We start from the raw sequence: 22,053 nt of genomic DNA, 5'->3' as shown, positions 1-22,053 counted from the left end.
TTACCTACTGACAACAAAAACTAAACATACATGTTTACTTAACTTCAGTATACATACCTTTTCTCGTAGTATAGTTTAGGATCAAACATTAACACCACAATAATAGTGGACGGGCGTCTTGTGAACTCGTACGGGTAGATACAACCACTCTGCTTATTTCTCCCGTGAGTCAGTATCCCGTGAGTCGTCGTGGCCTAAAGGATAAGACGTCCGGTGCATTCGTGTTGAGCGATGCACCGGTGTTCGAATCCCAAGCGGGTACCTATTTTTCTAATGAAATACCAGCTACTTCCATTTGACTCCATACAGAAACGGGCTGTTTGGATGGTCAATAGTCCCGCTCTCGCGGATCGCTTGGTACCTCTGGATCTACGGAATTCTTTTCTCTCTGTGTTTTATACCGTATGGTCCATGGGGAATGCTCTGGGGAATTATTCCTTTTTATCATCGCACTTCCCGCCTTCGGAACAGAGTTCATCCATATTATCTGGAACTCCTGCGTTCATCGACAGTGCGTTTCCAAAGATTCTTTTTGCCACGTACCATCCGGCTTTGGAATGAACTCCCCTCCACGGTGTTTCCGAGCGCTATGACATGTCCTTCTTCAAACGAGGTTTGCGGAGAGTACAAGCGGCTTGGCTCTACCACTGGCATTGCTGACGTCCATGAGCGACGGTGACCACTTACCATCAGGTATGCTCGTCTGCCAACAAAGGCAACAAAAAACAAAAAAACTCAACAAATGTTCACTATCGACTTCCACGGTGAAGGAATAACATCGTGTAATAAAAATAAAACCCGCAAAATTATAATTTGCGTAATTACTGGTGGTAGGACCTCTTGTGAGTCGGCACGGTTAGGTACGACCACCCTGCCTATTTCTGCCGTGAAGCAGTAATCCGTTTCGGTTTGAAGGGTGGGGCAGCCGTTGTAACTATACCTGAGATCTTCGAACTTATATCTCAAGATGGGTGGCGCATTTACGTTGTAGATGTCTATGGGCTCCAGTAACCGCTTAACACCAGGTGGGCTGTGAGCTCGTCCACCCATCTAATCAATAAAAAAAAGCATTTCGGTTTTCGGGGCAACAGTTGTACTATAAAACTGAACCTTAGAACTCATGCTGGTATTTACAATATTGATGTTTATGAGCTCCGCTTAATACCAGATGGAGCGTGAGCTCCTCCACTAATAAAAAAAAACGATTTTATATTTCCAAAGCCTAAGCTATATAAGGCATGGATAAATTAATGACAACAAATTTTCACCATTCAAGGCTTTATCGTTTAATGTTTTAATATGTACCTGAACTGATTTTAAAACCGTCTGTACACTACAGGAATGGATGCTGTCATATACTCCAAGAACTGTTACAATTATTAAGACAATATGAATCGGTCTTGTACTTGTCACTGCTGAATTATGGAATAGGATCGGCACACACGCTGAACTATATTTAGACCCTTAATAAATGAGGAGGATCCAACAATGGCAATCTAATTGGGGTACCTGGACAAGGAGGTGCCAAGGGAAATGAACAAGCTTACTCCCCTGGCTGAGCCTTTGCTCGCCCACCTGTCCTGGTGAAACTGGAAAGGCCTCCGGGCCACCAGTAATCATTCAATCATAAAAAAAAAAGCTTACGAGCCAGCGAAAAGCTGACATGATTTGAAACATGTTAAAGAATCTTAATGAGGATGATGAATAATCCATCTGTTTACTCAATCCCTAATGAAATAAATAAGACAGGACATGATGGATAAATTATAGCTGTAGCCAATTCATTTTTGTTATTCCCGTGGTCAACATAACTGCTGCATTCACCCATAGTGTGTTTCAAGTACATATTTTAAGCGTAATATGGGTGCTATAGTGATTGGCACTCAGAATTAAAAAAAATAAAACATAAAATAGTAGTTAGTACTACCAATTGATGAACAACATATTTTTTGTACAAAACTTTATTTTAAGTAGAGACAATATGGAAGCCAATATGAAAACACCCTCTCTGTGTATATTTATAATATTCACATTGCCTTGGTAACCGTAAATGTGTAGTTCTTGATAGATTTCAAAACCGAGCCCCTAATGTGGTTATTTAATCAGTGTTTCTTTCTTTAATATGTAATTTTTTCAACAGTTTCAGAGGGCTTGTTTATCTTTATTTATCGTAGTGTTGATTTCCAACGTCGACATCTACCTGAAAATTGTTTGTTTCAGAACGAAAATTCGTTTCGCGGGCTTTTAAAAGTCATGTCATTTTAAATGTCATATTTATTTGGGTGAACTTTTATAACCTAAAAAATATTCAAAACAAAATAGTTTTGTAAATATTTATTATTATAATACTCTCGGATGTAACAATCATTTGATAAAATGATCATTTCCTGTTGTGAATAGTGAAAAGCCAAGATCTTATACGAAGTAAAATAATTTGTACATACCATTTTCAATAAATAAAATGTCTTCATTATTATCAGCTGAACTTTCTGCTACTTGCAATGCCCTTGGAACTTTTGACAAAAAAACCGGTAAATACTTAATTGATGAATTTACCATTAATACCGTTAAAGATCTTATTCGATATTTGCGTCGCGATGGTGAAGATCATGAAATAAGAAGGCATTTGGGCCAAACAAAAGTGCTACAAACTGATTTACTCCGGATGTTAATAGATCATTGGGAGAATGCTGAACTGTTTGATGTAACTCTAAGGTAAATTCTTCAACTTCCAACTATTTAAGTCAATTTAAATGGTATCTGATTAAACAATATCTGTATCTTTCAGACTTTTAGTAAACTTGACAAACCCAGCTCTGCTCTTGTACAGAGAAGAAGTACCAACCGAAAGAACAGCGAGACACAACTATTTGCAAATACTCACACATTTACAAGCATATAAGGAAGAAGCATTTAGCAAAGTTGATATTTGGAATGTTTTCTCACAAAAACTAGCAAAAATATTAGAAACTGTAAGTTACAGTAAAAACAATTTATTGTAAGATATATTTAATAAGACTCATTGGAATTGATCTTGTCAGTAAAATTTTATTCCTTGCTCATATGAAAAAATTTATAACTTAGGTAATCCACAAATGAATATTAGGTGACTTCTAAATACTCAGATATTGTATGTTTGTGATGATGATAAAATACCTTCTTAATGTTAAGATGTACATCATTAAGAAATAATAATACTGATCATCGTGCAAATTTATAACTTAAAATTTTACATAGGTTAGAAAACAGGTAAAAATAACCATAATAATCGCAACATAACTTTTATTTAACTTATGACTGCTCAAAGTTGGCAGACACAGCAGTTATTCTTAAACAGGTTTCTCTCTCACTATGGTATAAAATATAAAAAAAAAAAGTTACTGTACATTTATAAAAACATTACCTGTTTATCCACTTCAAATATTACAATGCAATATTGCACCAATAAAGCAATGATAGGACCTGAATCATATATAAAAATTCTAATGACAGTTGCCCATAATGTACTGGAGGACTAATCCAAAACTGAATGCACTATGTAGTGGAGCAATGCCTCAGGGTTAACACATACTTATAAGTTTCTATGTGAAACTGACTATAGAGAAAGCCAGGTGTTGTAAATGTTAGCCAAGAGATTTGGCTGGCCATTTTGACAGGGCTTCATAGAACATTTGGGCTCAGGGGCATACATAAGATGAAACTTACTGAAAGTGCAACAGGCTGCCGTTAAAATCAAAAATTATTTAAAAATCAATACTTAAACAATTTGAGTATTTTTATATTGCATTATCATACATTGAACAGGACTGGTCAGAGCGAGATGAGGACACAGGATTGATAATTGAAAGAATATTAATTTTAATCAGAAATGTGTTACATGTTCCTGCTGATTTAGATAAAGAGAAAAGGCCTGAAAATGATGCTAATATACATGATCAGGTAAATAATAATTTAATTTAATTTAATAAAGAATACTCTGGCATGTACCATTACTGTTTGATAAATGTAATTTTTTTTTATTGCCCTTATAGGCCGACAAAGAGCATTCATTCATTTCATTCATTCATTTTATGAGCTTTTATAATTTGCGTTAGAAGATTACTGTCAAACTATTAAAAATAATCTAAAATGCACATAAAACAAATATACTAAAAATTCTATTACATTAAAATTAAATGTACTTTTTAGGTATTAATTTTTTTAAATAATTTTAGGTTTTATGGAGCCTAAATCAATCAGGTATTTTAGATATTATTTTATACATGTCATCAGAGAATGAAAAGCAGTACTTTATGCATATAATTGAAATAATATCACATTTATTGAGAGAACAAAATCCAAGCAGTCTTGCTGATGCTGCATTACAAAGGAGTGTGGATGAAAAATTAAAAGATGAACAGGAATTACTATCTTTAAGAATGACAGAAAATAATCTAAGACTCAGCAAAATTAAGCAGTACTCTGCCACAAGGTATCGTAATAAACATTGTTGCAGTACTAAAATAAATTTTGAATAAAATTCCTTCAATAATGAGTTTATTCATCATTGTTAATGCAAACCTGATACGATTAGATGAAAAGAATTTACTTTGTGTTATATACAATTAATGATATTAAGTTTTTTTTATTATTGCTTAGATGTGTGGACGAGCTCACAGCCCACCTGGTGTTAAGTGGTTACTGGAGCCCATAGACATTACAACGTAAATGCGCCACACACCTTGAGATATAGTTCTAAGGTCTCAGTATAGTCACAACGCCTGCCCCACCCTTCAAACCGAAACGCATTACTGCTTCACGGCAGAAAGAGGCGGGGCGGTGGTACCTACCCGTGCGGACTCACAAGAGGTCCTACCACCAGTAATTACGCAAATTATAATTTTGCGGGTTTTATTTTTATTGCACGATGTTATTCCTTCACCGTGGAAGTCAATCGTGAACATTTGCTAAGTACGTATTTCATTAAAAAAATTGGTACCCGCCAGCGGGATTCGAACACCGGTGCATCGCTCGATACGAATGCACCGGACGTCTTATCCTTTAGGCCACGACGACTTCAAAAGATAAGGGTGATTATTCAGCAATATTTAAATTTGTTTTGCTCCAAACAGCAGACAAGTTTCCTATGTCATTTTTCTATACAATATTTTAGATTAGCAATTCAAACAGAAAATGATAAATGGCTGTAAAATTTTGAGAGTTATTAATTTTGTCACCAAACAAATAAACCTACAACATTTAATTTCATATTTCATATGGATTATCTCTTCCTTTAATTATAAAAGTATGTGAATTTGTTCATAAAAGATTTTCTTATATATTTAAACTTTTTTTAAATAAACTGTGAAAATAAAATAGCTTAATGAAACTTAAAAAATTATAATCACAGACACTCTCGATTCGGAGGAACATATGTTGTGCAGAATATGAAATCTATATCGGACAACGAGATAATTAGCTTGAAGCCATTAAACGACATATCGAAATTAGATTTTAGCGGCGGGAAAAAATCGAAACTGGTGAAACCAAAAAACAGGAGGCCAATGGAAAGTGGAATGTTAGAGAGGCGATCCGCTTTCGCGATAAGGTGAGCGCGCGACGCTTCCGATTAATGCAAGGTTGCAAATAAGACGACTGTAGCCAAGTGTGCCTAGATCTTCATTATTCTGCTAGGTTACATTATACATGTTAATTTCGAATCGATTATAAATTTTGTCTCAATGCACTCTCGATTTTTTTTTATTGCCCTTGTAGGCTGACAGGCTTGTGAGCAGCATACGGCCCAATGATGCTGAGTGGTTATCGTCGCCCATGGACGTCAGCAATGCCAGGGGTAGAGCCAAGCCCCTACCTACTATAATGACCATAATCGACGAAATTCAGTCGAAAATAAAATCTAAAATCTAAATAAAACAAATTCTTTGACATAGGTAATTGCTTAATTTGAAAATCGCTTAGTTTTATCAATACAGATAATTTTATAGCCGTAGATTTTCTTTCGTACACCAAGTAAATAACCTGTTATCATTTTAGATTATTCTTAAAAGAGTTTTGCATTGAGTTTTTAAACGGCTCCTACAATTCACTCATGCATTACGTGAAGGACGTACTCGTCAGAGCCAAGGCCCAGCAAAACGACGAGTCGTATTACTTGTGGGCGGTTAAATTCTTCATGGAATTTAATAGAGGACACAATTTTCAAGTTGGATTGATCAGGTATTTTTGTTATTGTACTATCGAATGCTGGAGGCCGTGTGTGACGCCGCACGGAACGGTGTGCTTAGTGCGAGTTTTTTAACGTTGTCGATAGCGTTAAAGTTAAGCCATTTCTGTATGCAATTGGAACAACGCCCCTAGCGGCAAACGTACGCAAACGACCCCATTCCATACAAATATGAACTAACTTTTACGCTATCGAGTACGTTAAAAAACTCGCACTAAGCACACGGAGCTTATAGAACACAGTATAGTGCTCAGGATATAATTATACAGGGAGGTCATCGCCCTCAGTTCCGAGGACAACGAAGCGAGGAGGAGGAGGATTATCAATTAGATTTTGCAACGTTCGTAGTGTACCGGTATAAGGCTCTGGGTAGTGATGTAACACTAACGTAGCTATGCGATTATCTCCTGTTTCATGTGTGAACCGAGATCAATTTATACCTAAGCAACTGTTGTGTCTTGATAAAAAAAAAACTTCTATCATTATTGCTGTATTAGTGGTACTGTATAGGTAATGGTAAGACTGGAGGAACACGCTGACATCGTTAAAGAAAAATTAACTTGAATCTAATTACACTAAAAGGTTTGTCAGAAGAGAATTGTGCTTGCTCGTACAAGATATTGACATGGATGGATATTTGAAGATTTACAATCCAAATTATAAACTTGTCATAATCAGCATACCGACATTCACTGCTAGATAGACCTCCCCAAGGTTCGCCACAATTACCTCTTTCATGCAGCCGACATTCAGCAGATTTCCGCGACCTTTAGCAAATAGTCGGTCCACCTCGTGGAAGCGGCACCCACATTGGGTATTTGCACTCTTACATAAACTAGTATAACAAGTCCTATCCCGATATTTAGAACGAATCTATTAAACCCACTAACATCTTTAGTGACGAGACATCCTCAAGACTTCTCTGTGCAACTCAACATTTTGAAATCTTAATGTGTCTCTAAAAAGTTTTTATATCTCTATGTCCAATGTAATCGTTACAAGATCACCGTCCTCCCGATCCACTAACGGTGCTTTTAGGTAACTCAAGCACCGGTCATCGTTCTCGTCGAACCCGTCGCTTGCGACGAAGGACTCGACGAGTAAATTAACCCTCAGACACAGCCCACTGAGTTTCTCGTCGGATCTTCTCAGTGGGTCGCGTTTCCGATCTGGAGGTAGATTCTGCGGAGCACGGCTCTTGCCAGGGTTCGTGTTAGCAACGTCATCAGGTTTGAGCCCCGTGAGGTCACCTACTAGTTAAAGCGGCGCTGATATAGCTTCTCAAGGCTTGTTTCGTTCTTATTTTTTACTATTACCTTCGAATACAAACGTGCTACCGTTCCATTTGACGGTTACTTGTCACCGTCGCTTGTGGATGTTGGCAATGCCAGGGCAGGCGCGCCTAAGGTTCCCTTCACACAGACCGGCCCGCTTTTTTCTTTTCACACAGACCCGATCGTCGTCGGACGTTGAAATTGGCCGGAGCGGAGCCGTCAACTATTTCACACAGACCGGCTGGAAGAGATCTGAAAGCGAACGCACACGCAATCTGAGCCGGTTGACTCCACACGCAGCGCGTTGAAGCATTCGTAATGACAAAAACAAATGCACATGCAAAAATAAACTACTACAATTACTCAAAACTATATTTCCAACGTGATAAAAATCTGCTCTCCTCCCCAAGCTGGTCTGTGTGAACGGACCCTAAGTATTACTTCGTTTGGTGAATGCCTGATAAATAAATAAGTACAGTAAAGGACGAAGTTGGATCGTACGTCGCAATGATGTTCTTTGGGGCGGCACACAGGATAACCCTGACGATTCCAGGTAGAGTGGTATAGTGCAGATACAAGTTCGTGTATCCGGCCCAAGGTCCGTGGAGCTTGAACTGTCTCCGTTTTCAACTGCTTTAGTGGAACAACAACGACAATTTACGCAACATATTTCAAATCCAAATGATATGCAAGTTTAATAAAATAAACGTGTTTTTTTTAGCGAAACTATGTCAATTCCTATGTTCCATTACGTGCAACAACAAATGGAGAAATACTATGATATGATCAAAGTTGAAAAAAAGAAGTTCGGAGTCTGGGTTAGGAGGCTGCACCTGGCGTTGCGCGCCTACAAGGAACTCCTCTACACCTTACTGGCCATGGACAAAAGCACCGATCCAACGGTCAAAGAATCCGCTAAAGTATTAAAGAGTAATATATTTTACGTCCTAGAGTACAGAGAGTTCATACTCAACACATTTCTTAACTACGACGAAAATAAAATGCCCAGGTACTCGAACCCAATCCGAACGGATGATTATCGAATACACGTGCCGTTGGATATTGAGCTTAATTGAATTATGTTTTTAGGTCTTATTTAGTGGATTTAGTCGAAACTGTACATTTGTTCTTGAAAATGCTTGAACATTATTGCAAGAAGACCGGATTAGTGGTGCAGAAGAAGATCAAGAAGAAATCCAAATCTAAGAGTGAGTTCGTGTTTGTTATTGAAACTTTTGTTTCCAGCAAATCCTATGAATAAGAAATTCGATGTGTTGTTGTATATCCTCTTAAGACTTCGAAATGGCTGGAGCTTTTTCGATGAAATCCTCAGATTAGTCTAGCGGATGATTCTGTGAAGTTTAGTAGTGATTTCATCAAACTCAAATCAAAGATCGCCCGGGTTCGACTAGAGCTAATTTAGACAAGTATGTGCTTAACAAATAAATTTACATATGTATAGGTAGTATCAGGAAATAGACACAAAGGAATCTTAGCATTTTACTCTTTCACGATTAAATACTTCATTAAATGCGAGAATTTACAATTAATGTACATATAATTGTAATGACGATATCAATTGTTATAGTTATGCTAGTATAGCAATTCGACTACCTATTAAAGTTTATGTGCATGCAAACGGCATTTATCAAACGCAGTTTTTCATCTTCACCCTCATCAAACTGATCGGTTTTGCGATACGATAACATGCCTGCTTGCTATCCAATATAATGGCATTTCCGCTACAAAAACGGTACTGTGTTATTACATACGCGATGTACCTACATTTATTTTGTTTTAAACAGTATTATATATACACACTATTAAAAGGTATGTTCAATGATCTTCAATTGAGCTTAGTACAACATGTATCCATTGATTTGGCTTCTAGTTGCTTTACTGAATTCCAGGTTCTTGTTTATTGGTTATAGATATGCTAATATGTTACGTGTGGATCGTTAGTTATGTGTAAGCTCGCTCAGGTACTATCGCCCTGCCTATTTCTGCCGCCAAGCAGTAATGCGAGTTTTTTTTAATGCATAGATAGGTGGACGAGCTCACAGCCCACCTGGTGTTAAGTGATTACCGGAGCCAATAGACATCTACAAGGTAAATGCCGCCACTCACCTTGAGATATTATGAGTTCTAATGTCTCAGTGTAGTTACAACGGCTGCCCCACCCTTCAAACCGAAACGCATTACTGCTTCACGGCAGAAATAGGCGGGGTGGTAGTACATTCCCGTGCTGACTCACAAGAGGTCCTACCACCAGTAAAAGCCATTATATTAGCCAAAAAAGTAGTAGCCATTATATCTATAATACCATTGGAACTTCAACCGGGTCTATGGTTACCGGTTCGCATTGGGTAGGCCGTGAACACATCCGTTTGGTAACTGATTTAGATGATTAGGTAGATTAGTAGCAGCAGTCGCAGAAAATACATAACTTTTGTAAATGAGATCTAATTTTACTCAACCTTCAAACTCAAGATTAATAAATCTTCATCAGACCCAACAAAAAATAAATGTAAAGGAAAGATTTTCGCGTGGGCTTCAAAGGATTTTCTAGAAGCTTCGTCTACAGGGATTACAATATAATATTATAGGGAACAAACCGAGAGCACAAAGAGCTCCGCCAACGGAGCCAGGAGCCCCCGCGTGGGAGGAGGCCCGGCCTCAGCTGGCGGCCGTGCTGTCCGCAGGCCCGGAGGAGTACCCGCCGCCCTTCGACGCCGCCTCCGATGTCCCGATAGACCAGCAAAAGTAAACAATTACTTGCTTAAAATTCCTAAGAGAATTGTTCAAAATTAATTAGAGGTCATTAGTTAGAAAACCGTTTCGCGCACGTCATTGTTCCAGATTGAATTTCAGCGTTTTATATTTAGAAATATTGTGAACCAATCACCTTTACTTATTTCTACTAGGTAGATACCATCATCTTTACTTATTTCTACCACGAAGCAATGACTCATGACGGTTTGATGGATGGAATTGCCATCACACAATACAATTATAGATTTTATCTCACGTTTCAAGATGAGCGACGATATCCTCATCGTCTATAGGCTCCATCAACCCCCCACCATAATGTGGCTCAATAAAGGCAGATCAAATCTAGAAAAAAACAATATGTTATCTATATATATAAAAATGAATTGATGTTCGTTTGTCTCGCTAAAACTCGAGAACGGCTGGACCGATTTGGCAAATATTGGTCTTGAATTATTTATGGAAGTCCTGAAAAGCTTTAAAAGGTAGATAAATATGAAAATGCTCGGAATTAAATAAAAATAACAATTTTGTTTTTCGTTTGATGTGTCCCCCGTCGGACGGATTCCTTTTGTTTGTTTTAAGTTTATTTTATACAAATGTTTAGGTCTTTTATTTATCGATTGAGGCACTAAGAAGTCTGCCGGACTAGCTTGTTATTAATATAAAAAAAAGTAATTTAAGTAAGGTTCCATTAGCATTTAATTATTGTGAAAGTTATTACCTAATACTGAGTTTCATTAAATAAATTCATTAAAACGAAACATACAGGATCAAATTAAAAGTGATGTCAATGTTTGTCTTTTTGTTCAACAAAACAGCTCCAAGGTATAATAATCCTTTGGAATAAGTTGGTGCGGCAACGTTATTTTAATTATAAAGTTCTCCGCCTCTCGCGGCATATTGTGTTATATCGGGTAAAAACGTTAATTATTTTCCAGGGAAGATTGCATGAGGAACATACAGAAGTCGATGCGGGAGTACAAGTTCGAGAACGCCGTCGGGATGTTCAGGGCTGCGAGGTACGCGTGTGCTTAAGGCATCGTCAAACAGAACGCGTACTTAGCGCGCGTCAGAGCGCTAAACTGAGGGCGCGCTATGACGCCGAGATGTGTTGTACTACTATGGTAACATACTGACAAACAGAGCGCCACCGCTAGCAGGACGCTCAGTCGCGGCGTTAGGACGCTTTCACGTCAGGCGTTGTAATTTTTTACAAATTTCATTTTAGCGTTCGAGTGAATGTGTATTAAAATACTGGATAATGCCCGAAAAATTGATAGAATTAGTTAGAAAATACTCATGCTTATACAATGCCACATCTGAATCACTCGACATCTTAATAAATTTCTTAATCTTTCATCTTAATAAATTAAAATTTTCACACTGCTGTCGAAAGGCACTATGATTTGAAGAAGGCGTTGCGTCAAGGAGCGTTGGACTCATCTAGTCAATTTATGTGACATGAATAGAGCGCGACATTAAAACGCAACGCTAAGTACGCGTTCTGTTTAACGAAGCCTTTTAATTTTTAAGAGATTTTATGACCTGGTAACTAAGACCTTTAAGTCATGTCTTATTTTACTTTATTTTCTTAATTTTATGAAAAATGATAATATGGAGTGAAATGAAATGAAGATGATTAATTTGAGACATTAATCAACTGGGATGAAATTTAATGAAATGAGATGATATGGGATGAAATATAATCGCAGTAAAATGGTGGTCATTTACTGAGATTTTTTCAGTGGACTTTTTGGAGGAACCCGAGAAGTTACGTCCAGCAGCTTTGTTTCATTTTCCCACATTTGTGCACTTTCACAGATATTAAACAGTTAATAAACCACCATTATTACATATTTAAACCTGAAGAAACACTAAATAGACAAAATAAAACAAATCACACAACTTCACTCCTCGCGTTCCCGCCAAAAAGTCCCTTAACGAAGCCTTCAGTGCGAGTGTTTTAAGCTTCTCTTCGTTTGCCGCCAGGGGCGCTGTTCCAACTCCATACAAATTTGAGTTAACTTTTACGCGATCGAGAACGTTAAAAAACTCGCACTAAGCACACTGGCTAGTAGTCGCGCGGTACCGACCCCGCACCGACGTACTAACGACGACTCCGTTTTGTCCAGGGAGGTGTGGCCCGAAGACGGTATTTTCGGTGCTAGCGACATCGCTGAAGACGAAGAGCTGAGTATGCTGGAAACGATTTATAACACTGATTTGGGTGTTGTGACAGATGTCACAGGTAAATCCGTTTGCCTCATTAGGTTTCCGTGTCAGGGATTCCCGATTCGTTTTTTTTTTACCCTTGTTTTCATTACGTTAATTTGCATATTATGCGCCTATGAAACAGAATTTTCTATGACTGATAACGCGATCAGTAAATTTTATATCGTCTGTGTCTATTGACGATTCTGTCTATTTGGTTTTGAATTTTGTATGTTATATATACCAGGGTCCTCTAGTCGCGGAAACCGAATCAATAAAACCCGATGTTTGTGTTTGGTTCTGTTAAAAATGTGTCGTTATAATGCGCGTGATGACGCGATCAATGAATTTGATGATTGACTTTGTGGCCAGATTGAGTGTCAAAAACTTTAATTGTAATAATAAACTCACATACTCGCAAACTTTTTTTTTATATGTAACGTATGTAACGTTACATATACAAAAAAATATCCATAATAATATTGGCGTATTCACTTATGCGTTTGATTCACAGAAATTGACGAAGTCGACGAAACCCAAGGTTCAGAATACGAGGAGGAAGGCAAGTAATGTTTTTTTAGGGCTTTGAGTACTAGTGTGTTCCGCTTTTTCCCTTTTTTTTTATTGCCTTTATAGGCAGACGAGCATACGGCCAACCTGATGATGAGTGGTCGCCGTCCCTCATGGACATCAGCAATTCCAAACTATTACTGCTCGAAAAACAAACAAACAAACAATCAATCGCGCTTCCAATATTCTAGTGCTTTTAAAATCCGTATTCTCTAAATATCATGGCAGTGCACTGCGGGTGCGGGTGCGGGTACGGATGCGGATAGAGCGTATTACAGGCCCGCACATTTCTGCCGCGAATCACTCATGCATATAACTACAACATCATTGAGAACTCTGCTTCATGTCTCGAGGTTGCGATTTCTACCACCCATCAACTGGGCATTGAGCACATTCACGTAACTAAGCAACAAACAAATTGATATCAATAACATTATCTAATTTGTTTCAGACGAAGAAGAAAGGTCGACTGCCATTGTCGAGACTGATTTCGATTTTCAAGACTTCGTTCAAAGGTACCTTTTAGTGCACATTGTATAAAATTATACATTATATGGTCACACTCGCGTGACGCAGTGACCACACGTAGCGCTGTGGCGGGATTAACGACACTGTCCCTATTGCAGAAGTTAGGAAGAAGGGAGAAAGCTTAATCTAAAAGATTGACATAAAAATAATAATATTGACTTTTAATTTAGGAAAGTTTTTTTTTTATTACAAACAATATCGTCCCAAATGCTTTTCTGCGTTAGTGATCATAATGATCTGAAAGAATATATTTGCACCATATTAAGATAATAATATTTGTACAATTAATAGTGTGAGCTCGCATGGGTGCGTACCAACATCCTGACTGTTTCTGCCATAAAGCAATCAGGCGTTCCGGCTTAAAGAGGGGAAGGGCCGTTGTGTGAATGTCCGAAATATCTGTTTTTAATTAACAGCGCCATATGAGCCACCTCCCTTTGTCTTTTTTATTTGGTTTATGGCAATCTATCATATAATTTATAATTTCATAAAAAAATACAATACGGAAAAAAAATCGCAGCCTAGTATGTACATACTGGTAATATATTATCACAATCAGGAAATAATAATAGTAATAAAAAATCTACATTTTCCAAAACATTAACGCAATTGCTTGGATCGTTACAATTCATAAAAGCGTCTCTCTAAATTAAAGTTCCCATTGTACCTAGTTAGCTTAGTCACTAATGAATAGATAATGCCATAGAATTTGTGATATTAAAAAAAAACCACTATCAAGATAATTTCGTAATTCTAGCTCTTCGTTCTTATTACGTTGTGGTAAAATTACGACAATCTGAGAATACATTTTACACTGTCGAGAAACATTACGGTAGATTACCGTGAGCACTCAGTTCGTATGAGATAATGGTTAATATTTTATCAGTGCCTGGCGAAAACTTCGAATCTCTCTCAGTTTAAATGAAAATAGGTATATTTTACCTGGGCCTTAAACATACGTAATTAACAACGTCGTCGTCATATAACTTTACTTGGAACTGGTAATAATAAGTTTTTTTTTTTGAACCCGACTTTATAAGCTTGATGTATATTGTTTATTTTTATTGACTTCAAGACGTCTGGTTAACTTAAAAAAATAGCGCATGCGTTAAGGACCGATGTCAATACAACAGTTTTATAACTTCGCTCTGATGTCCTGACCGATATCGACAAGATAATAAAAAAAAATGAAATTAATTTTATTGTTTTTTTGTTTTTTTTTTTATAATACATATTTACATTTATGAAATCTCTAGTTGGATAAACTAGCGCACGACTCCCATGTAGTTATATGGTTATACATAGACAAGAGTAAACGTAAATTCCGCCATCAACTTTGAAATGTGAGTTCAGTCACAACTGTATTGTATTTCACTTTCCAAACTGGAGCCCATCAGTGATTCGCGGCAAAAATGTTAGGGACGGTGGTACCTTGTTGCATGAGCTCACAAGCCTCACCATCAGTTACTTTAATTTCATTATAATTGTACTAAAACAATTTATATTTATATCATATTAAATGATATAAGACAAACTCGGCTCGTTTTGTTGCCTTCGATCGCTACTAAGCTACAGATGTATAAGTTTTCTTGAAATTTTTACTCGTCGGAATCGGTTTCACCGAGTTTATGGGAGTATTTTAGGGACACATCCACTACTTTTTAGTTTTACCATAGATATACAAAATATAAAAAACAGTATCCCAGAACAAGCGAAACTGTTTTGCAAACATACGTCGTGTGGTTGGTGGAACGCTTATAGAGTTCTTTGTTCGATTAGATCGATAAAATATCATATATGACGCACAGGTCAGTTCAAGCCTAAGTAAATACGATTGCGTTAGAATGGTTAGCGGGCGGCTTTTGTACGAGTATAACATTAAAAGGTGTGCTCCCTCCCTCGGGAGTCCTCGTGAAAATTGGTTAAATAATCTTTGTCTGTTTGCGTTTGTGATAAAATCACGTCCCAGTTGGAAGCGGAACATTTGTTCATTGGGTCAGGTCGCACTGTGTACATTGCTTCCAAGGTAAAACGACAATTAGATTATGCTTCTCTTTTGTGCTTAAAAAATTTGTAAGTGTGTAATTTGTAATTACCGTGACATAACTGCTTAATGTACACACGAGGTTGGGCTAGTCTCGGTCTTGAAATTTTTTTTTTTTAATTGCCTTTGTAGGCTGACGAGCATACGGCCCACCTGATGGTGAGTGGTTACCGTCGTCCATGGACTTCAGCAATGCCAGGGGCAGAGCCATGCCGCTGCCTACCGCTATGGGAAGCCGCTGCCTACCGCTATGTCTATGGGTTAAAACGGTTAATTCGTTATGCGTAATTCAAACTAGAATGTCGTTTGTATTTAAAAGTATTTTAAAATTATTTCAAAAGCGCTCGGTTAAAAATACAAAACATTAAAAGTAATCGATGAATGAACAATGTTTATACATCGTAATTTACGTATAACGCAATTTGGCAAGCGCACTCTGCCATTAAAGTGATTTTATGAAAGCAATCATTTATGCTGGAAATAAAAACTTTTTAAGCTTTTTGAAACACTGTCGATAAAGAAAAAAAAATTAAATCCATATTTTTTATAAGTTCCTGCAATGTAATTTTACCTGTCTTTTAAATTTTAATAAGCCTTAGTATTATAATTTTCCTATTCATTCAGTACAGCGCATACCATAGTTGGAACTATATAATATCTAAGTCTTTCGTCTCATTCTTTTTTCTATAGTATACTTATAACTGTATTGCTCATTATAATTGATCGCAGGGAAAAAATTCAAGTAAACATTCCATCCGTCCAATAGATTAAATTAAATATAAACAATAGGCAGTAAGGGTGTTTGCTCCACTAGTCTGTACTATGAATGTGCAAATTACCAGTATCTTCTAGTATAGGCATCTTGCTGTGTAAGCTATTTGTCCCAGGTGCTTCGTGTTCGACAGGACTCCATATGTGTTATACGTAACGTTTAGTATTTCTAAGTGCGTTCCCTTGTGTGACGTGCTGACGACATACTTGTTTCTCCAGTAATTAGCAACTCAAGGCCCGCCTAGAGTTAAGTGACTACTCGACACCGTTACGTGAATACAGACGACACCTATATTGAAACATAAAATGAACATCTTATTTGAAATAATAGTGTTATACACGATCCTGAGAACCACGCGTTAAACAGTCGCCGTCACCCAAAACACGTCACTTCGGATCATCCCGATCCACTATCGTTGCTATTAGATAGTACAAGCACCGGTCACCGTTCTCGTCGAATGCGACTAAGGGTTCTTCGTGAACCCACAGATACAGCCTATTGAATTTCTCACCGGATCTTCTCAGTGGGTCGCGATTCCGATCCGGTAGTAGATTATGCGAAGCACTGCTTTTGCTAGGGCTGGTGTTACCAAGTCACCAGACTAAGCTCCGTAGGCTCGCCTGCACGTTGGCTAAAATTAAGATAACCTCTCGAAGTTGCTTTTTTTTATTGCTTAGATGGGTGGACGAGCTCACAGCCCACCTGGTGTTAAGTGGCTACTGGAGCCCATAGATATCTACGACGTAAATGTGCCACCCACCTTGAGCTTGAGATAAGTTCTAAGGTCTCTGTATAGTTACAACGGCTGCCCCACCTTTCAAACCGAAACGCATTACTGCTTCACGGCAGAAATAGGCGGGGTGGTGGTAACTACCCGTGCGGACTCACAAGAGGTCCTACCACCAGTAAAAACTAGCATAGGTAGCCAAAAAAAAGAATAATAGCTAATCTACGGTTCAGATTTGAATCAATGATGCAGAATTAAACGAGACAATACCTACCAGCGCATACGGCCTCAATACACTACTACCCAGGATAGAAAATTGAGTAGATGGTGCTAGTTATGAACTTTTAATGTAATATCCCAGTTTTATTATTACGAGTGTTGTATGTCATCTTTTTTTATTATTAAAACCGAACACAAACTATTGTCATGTAAGATCTTCTAGCCTAATTTAGAATAAACAATAATTAAATATGGTGTTGGGATAATTTTAGGTTTTGCCATCCAAAAGTTGTGAGCTCATGCGTCTCGCTGTTGGAACGATACGACAAAAATTTACCCCACACAAATCACTGTGCCATCAAAATGCTGCACAGAGTCGCTTGGGATTGTAAACGACCCTCCATGATGTTTCAAGCCAGCTTGTTTTTGATATTTCAAAAAATATTCAACCATCCCATGCAGCAACATAAGGTATTTAATTAACGCTTAAATATTTTAGACCTCGAATATTTTTAAGTAGCCAATCTAACTAGGGCCCGACGCAAGTGGTCGAAATCTAATTATAATCGGACATCTCAAAATATTAATTCATTTTATATATATTACATTTTCTGCTTTATTTTGTTATTGTAATTTTTTCTTGTCAAAGTGGAAAAAAAATTAATGATAAAAGAAAAGAATAAAAGCCGAAAAAATACTAAACCGTTTTGTGTGTCTAATTAAAAATGGATTTTCGTTCTTATACACTAGCAGCGAAGGTTTACATTTATAATACGCTACACGATCCCTTGACCTAGCTTTGTACTCTGAAAATTCTGTAGAAAAATATCGCCCTTAATAAACGTTAAGATATTTTCAATAACCGAAAATATATTTTTCTTATATTCAATTCTCCTACGTAATGCAAAACAGATAATCCACTCGTAGATAACTATAACTGTTTCTTACTCTCGATATTTTTTCGTTATTACAAGTTACGAGGCACGTGTGAACAAAATCAGATGTTTCCGTCTCGCTCTAACTCGGGGCTCGACCGGGAATAGACCGGGGGACAGATTTTATCGCCCCTCGTAGATTCGGGGATGTCGTTCGTGCCCTCGCGGTGTATCGAAAAATCTAAACCTTCGCAAAATTTGATTTCTATCAGAGCACAAAATAAACGTCTTTTATACACAAAAGCGACATTAGATTCATTGAAAGATATCAGTTGATTCTATTAACTGAATTACAAAACATTATAGATAATTAAAAATTAATTAAACGTTTCGACAGGAATTAGAGAAGTTCGGTATATATATTTTCCGAAAATTCACCGAAATAGCCTCTAAAAACCCGAAAACCTTCATAGAACTGTTGTTCTGGACAAATTCCAAAGACGCATTGGACATTGAATACGGATACGATCTCTACACCGACAGCAGGTAAAAGCTGATTATTTATAAGATCAAAAAAATACCACACTAATAAATCCCATTATCAGTTTATGACAGCCAGCGATAGTAACGTAATTACGAGGTATGTATTATTCGTAAATGTATTTATTCTCTGGACTTCATATTTGCGGCTTATGTATTCGAATACAAATACATTTTAATACAATAATTAAGAAAATATACAATACACGGTAATACATAGTTTTCTAGGACTTTACAGGCGACGCGATAATCACTACATAGTATAAAACAAAGTCGCTTTCTCTGTCCCTATATACCTATATCCCTATGTATGCTTAAATCTTTAAAACTACGCAACGGATTTTGATGCGGTTGTCTTTAATAGATAGAGTGATTGAAGAGGAAGGTTTATATGTATAATAACATGCATTAAATAGTGGAGAAATCAATAATAATATTACAGTTTCCGAAGCGAAGCGAGGGCGGGTCGCTAGTGTACTTATAAATCTTATTAATGAAATGTTGATTATTTGAAGAGACAAACTGGGCAAAGGCGTTTGGTCCGAAGAACAAGAAGAAGAACTCAGACGGCTCTACATGGAAAATCAGACCAACCCGGAAACAGATCAAGGTATTCATAACATTCATTTCACTTTTACATTTTGATGCAGTTATTTAAGTTACCATTTGGCATTGACGATTTAAAGTTGAAGTGGGTCAACTTTATTTTAATGCCCCCCTTTCTTTTTGTCTGCATTCTGTTTGTTTCTACATTTATCATATTTTTTTAAATAATTCAGTATGTATTCATTTCATATCATTTACCATATATTTAATGACACTTACCCTATGCTATGTAGGTTTTGAGACAAATTTTAGGGTGTCAAAATAAAGGTTTATACAAGTTTATAGTTGACTATCTCTCATTCCGAGATTCTTGTCCTCATTTCATTAATTTAACTGGACTAATGTAGAACGCAGAACGATCTACGGAGATACGCGATCATATTAAAGTCGATGGCTCTATAGACTATTTATATTACTGCATGCGTGGACGAGCACACGATCGTTACCTGACGTTAAGTGGTTACCGGAGCCCCTAAATATCAGATAACGCGCTTTGACCCAGCGTGAGACATGCACTTAGGGTCATCGAAACGAAATGCATTACTCCTTCGCAACTTTAATAGGGTAATGGTAATGAATGGTGGGGGTATTTAAAAAAAAAAAAATAAGACGTTCTGTCACTTCGGCCTGAATGGAATGAATCTCTTGAATATATTCATGACGACTTTCAAAAGTAACTAGTCTGGCCATAAATACTGTTATATAAAAACTTTTCTATTATTTAATTTTTTAATTATTTTGTAATTGGAACACGTATATTATATTATTTTAAAAACTTCTTTCGATTTTCGCCATTTCACATTTTTTTTCGTGTTCATTATCAAATTACAATATGGAATGAGGTGTTAAAGAAAATAGGATTGCAGTGATCGCCTTACACAAAGTGGGGGTGGAGCCATCAATCATATTCCAGACACTACAAAAGCTTGGTATCAGCCATATATTCGTATATCATACTATCAACAGATACAACAACGCTTCGTAGATAATTTGGATTTTTCGAATTTGAATCTATAAATTTATTTACCTTCTATATTACAATTGAAACGTTTCATTTCCAATAAAAACAAGTACGTACTTTAGATGCCGTAATCAATGTATTTCCTGATTAACTAAAATACGAATATTATACCTACGAATGTTATAACTGTGAAATTTGTTACGAAGCTTGCATGTAAACCGTTGGCCAGGCTTGAATGAAAATTTACATAAATATAGGCCATTCCTTGAGTGTTAATTCATAATATATCTTTTATTCTGATATTCCTTTGGGATAATAGTTGAACTATAACAATATTGTAACAAAATTTCAGTTCTGAATTTCATTAATAAATGACACGGCCTTAACCGTAGAACGGACTATAATATCAGTAATGCGTTTCCGTCGGATTATTATTTTAATAGTCTTTTAATTGGGTCGTAATTTGATATTAGTTCCGATTTTCTTTTTGGATTTCGTAGGCGGCGATTTACATCGCGCTATGGTTTCATTACCGTTGTTTATTAACCCATAGACACAGCCCACTGAGTTTCTTGCCGGATCTTCTCAGTGGGTCGCGTTTCCGATCCGGTGGTAGATTCTGCGAAGTACTGCTCTTGCTAGGATCAGTGTTAGCAACACTTCTGGTTTGAGCCCCGTGAGCACACCTACACGTCAAGGAGAAACTGAAATAGCCTCTCAAAGATATAAGCATAGGTATGAAAAAAAAAGTTATTTATTTAAGGGAGCAGAGTATTAATATTAAAGATTCTTTGTTCCAAATAAACTTAAGGGTAGTCCATCTGTGTTGTATGTGATAATTTTGAAAAGTACTTGGCTCACTTTACGGATTACGATTTATCTTAACAATGGCTATTGTTGACAATTACCATTAATACATCCCAGGGTCAAACGCTATAAGTGTCAAGAATTCATCTGGGCACACTTTACTTTTCACGTGGTATTAAATTCATATCTATATCTTGGCTGTTTGAGAGTATCAAGAGCCCAAAAACCTACACGTACAAGCTCGAAATAATATATCGTACAATGTGGTGTATAGATCTGTATCGCAATAAATACTCCCATTCGCTGCGATGTTCGCAACATAGATGGATTATTTTCTGCTGCGTTTACAAGGTTCAAAGATATTCTGTTTATTATATGATATTCGGTGTTTATGTGTTATTTAGTTGCACCAACAAAGTGATCATCAATAAAAACATTGACAAATTGACAATAAGTACATGACAGATGTCACCTCAATTATTATTGTAATATAATAATTATAATATAATAATAATTATCACTCTAATATTACGTATAAATGTGCAAAATATTTCCATGTTTTTTTTAAACTCAAATCTAATCAATTGAACGACTATTTAGATAACATTTTCATTTTGAGAAATTCATTTTACTCAGAGGCCGAAGCTTGTTATATCAAACAAAATATAGAAACGCCTATGTCATATAAAACATTTGCCTTGGATTTTCTCGTGGCCCCTCAACAAAATAGACCATTATTGATGTTAACATAAAAAAAACAAGATTCACCATTCCGTGCAAACATTGATGTTACGTACGTCGGCGAGGGGTCGCGCGTAATGTAATAAAAATGAATTAGGTGCCTATATCTAATGCAGCATAAGTAATGCCACCATCATAATAGGATGATGTATTTGTTCAGCGGAAAACAAGACATTGTCAAGT

The 22,053-nt window shown here is 36.8% G+C and overlaps 1 protein-coding gene across 2 annotated transcripts in view; it reads left to right on the top strand.

Annotated features, from left to right (window-relative positions):
* The first annotated feature begins 2,238 nt into the window (after window positions 1–2,238).
* timeout (circadian regulator timeout) overlaps window positions 2,239–22,053 on the top strand; it is a 32,733-nt gene continuing 12,918 nt past the window's right edge. Inside the window, exons 1-16 of one of the 2 annotated variants that reach the window (XM_028175241.2) lie at window positions 2,239–2,715; window positions 2,789–2,972; window positions 3,805–3,939; window positions 4,215–4,471; window positions 5,390–5,587; window positions 6,034–6,216; window positions 8,219–8,506; window positions 8,587–8,705; window positions 10,104–10,260; window positions 11,208–11,288; window positions 12,402–12,517; window positions 12,995–13,042; window positions 13,502–13,565; window positions 17,613–17,811; window positions 18,613–18,761; window positions 19,271–19,365. In XM_028175241.2, coding sequence (XP_028031042.2) covers window positions 2,462–2,715; window positions 2,789–2,972; window positions 3,805–3,939; window positions 4,215–4,471; window positions 5,390–5,587; window positions 6,034–6,216; window positions 8,219–8,506; window positions 8,587–8,705; window positions 10,104–10,260; window positions 11,208–11,288; window positions 12,402–12,517; window positions 12,995–13,042; window positions 13,502–13,565; window positions 17,613–17,811; window positions 18,613–18,761; window positions 19,271–19,365 — 2,527 coding nt within the window. In that variant the 5' untranslated portion in view covers window positions 2,239–2,461. The remainder of the gene's footprint in view (window positions 2,716–2,788; window positions 2,973–3,804; window positions 3,940–4,214; window positions 4,472–5,389; window positions 5,588–6,033; window positions 6,217–8,218; window positions 8,507–8,586; window positions 8,706–10,103; window positions 10,261–11,207; window positions 11,289–12,401; window positions 12,518–12,994; window positions 13,043–13,501; window positions 13,566–17,612; window positions 17,812–18,612; window positions 18,762–19,270; window positions 19,366–22,053) is intronic. The other variant, XM_089729729.1, reaches the window with a different exon arrangement.

The sequence above is a fragment of the Bombyx mandarina genome, chromosome 09, assembly GCF_030267445.1.
Source record: "Bombyx mandarina strain Sakado chromosome 09, ASM3026744v2".
NCBI classification, from domain to species: Eukaryota; Metazoa; Arthropoda; class Insecta; order Lepidoptera; family Bombycidae; genus Bombyx; species Bombyx mandarina.
The sequence above is the reverse complement of the archived record's forward strand: the minus strand, read 5'-3'. Positions and strand labels throughout refer to the sequence as shown.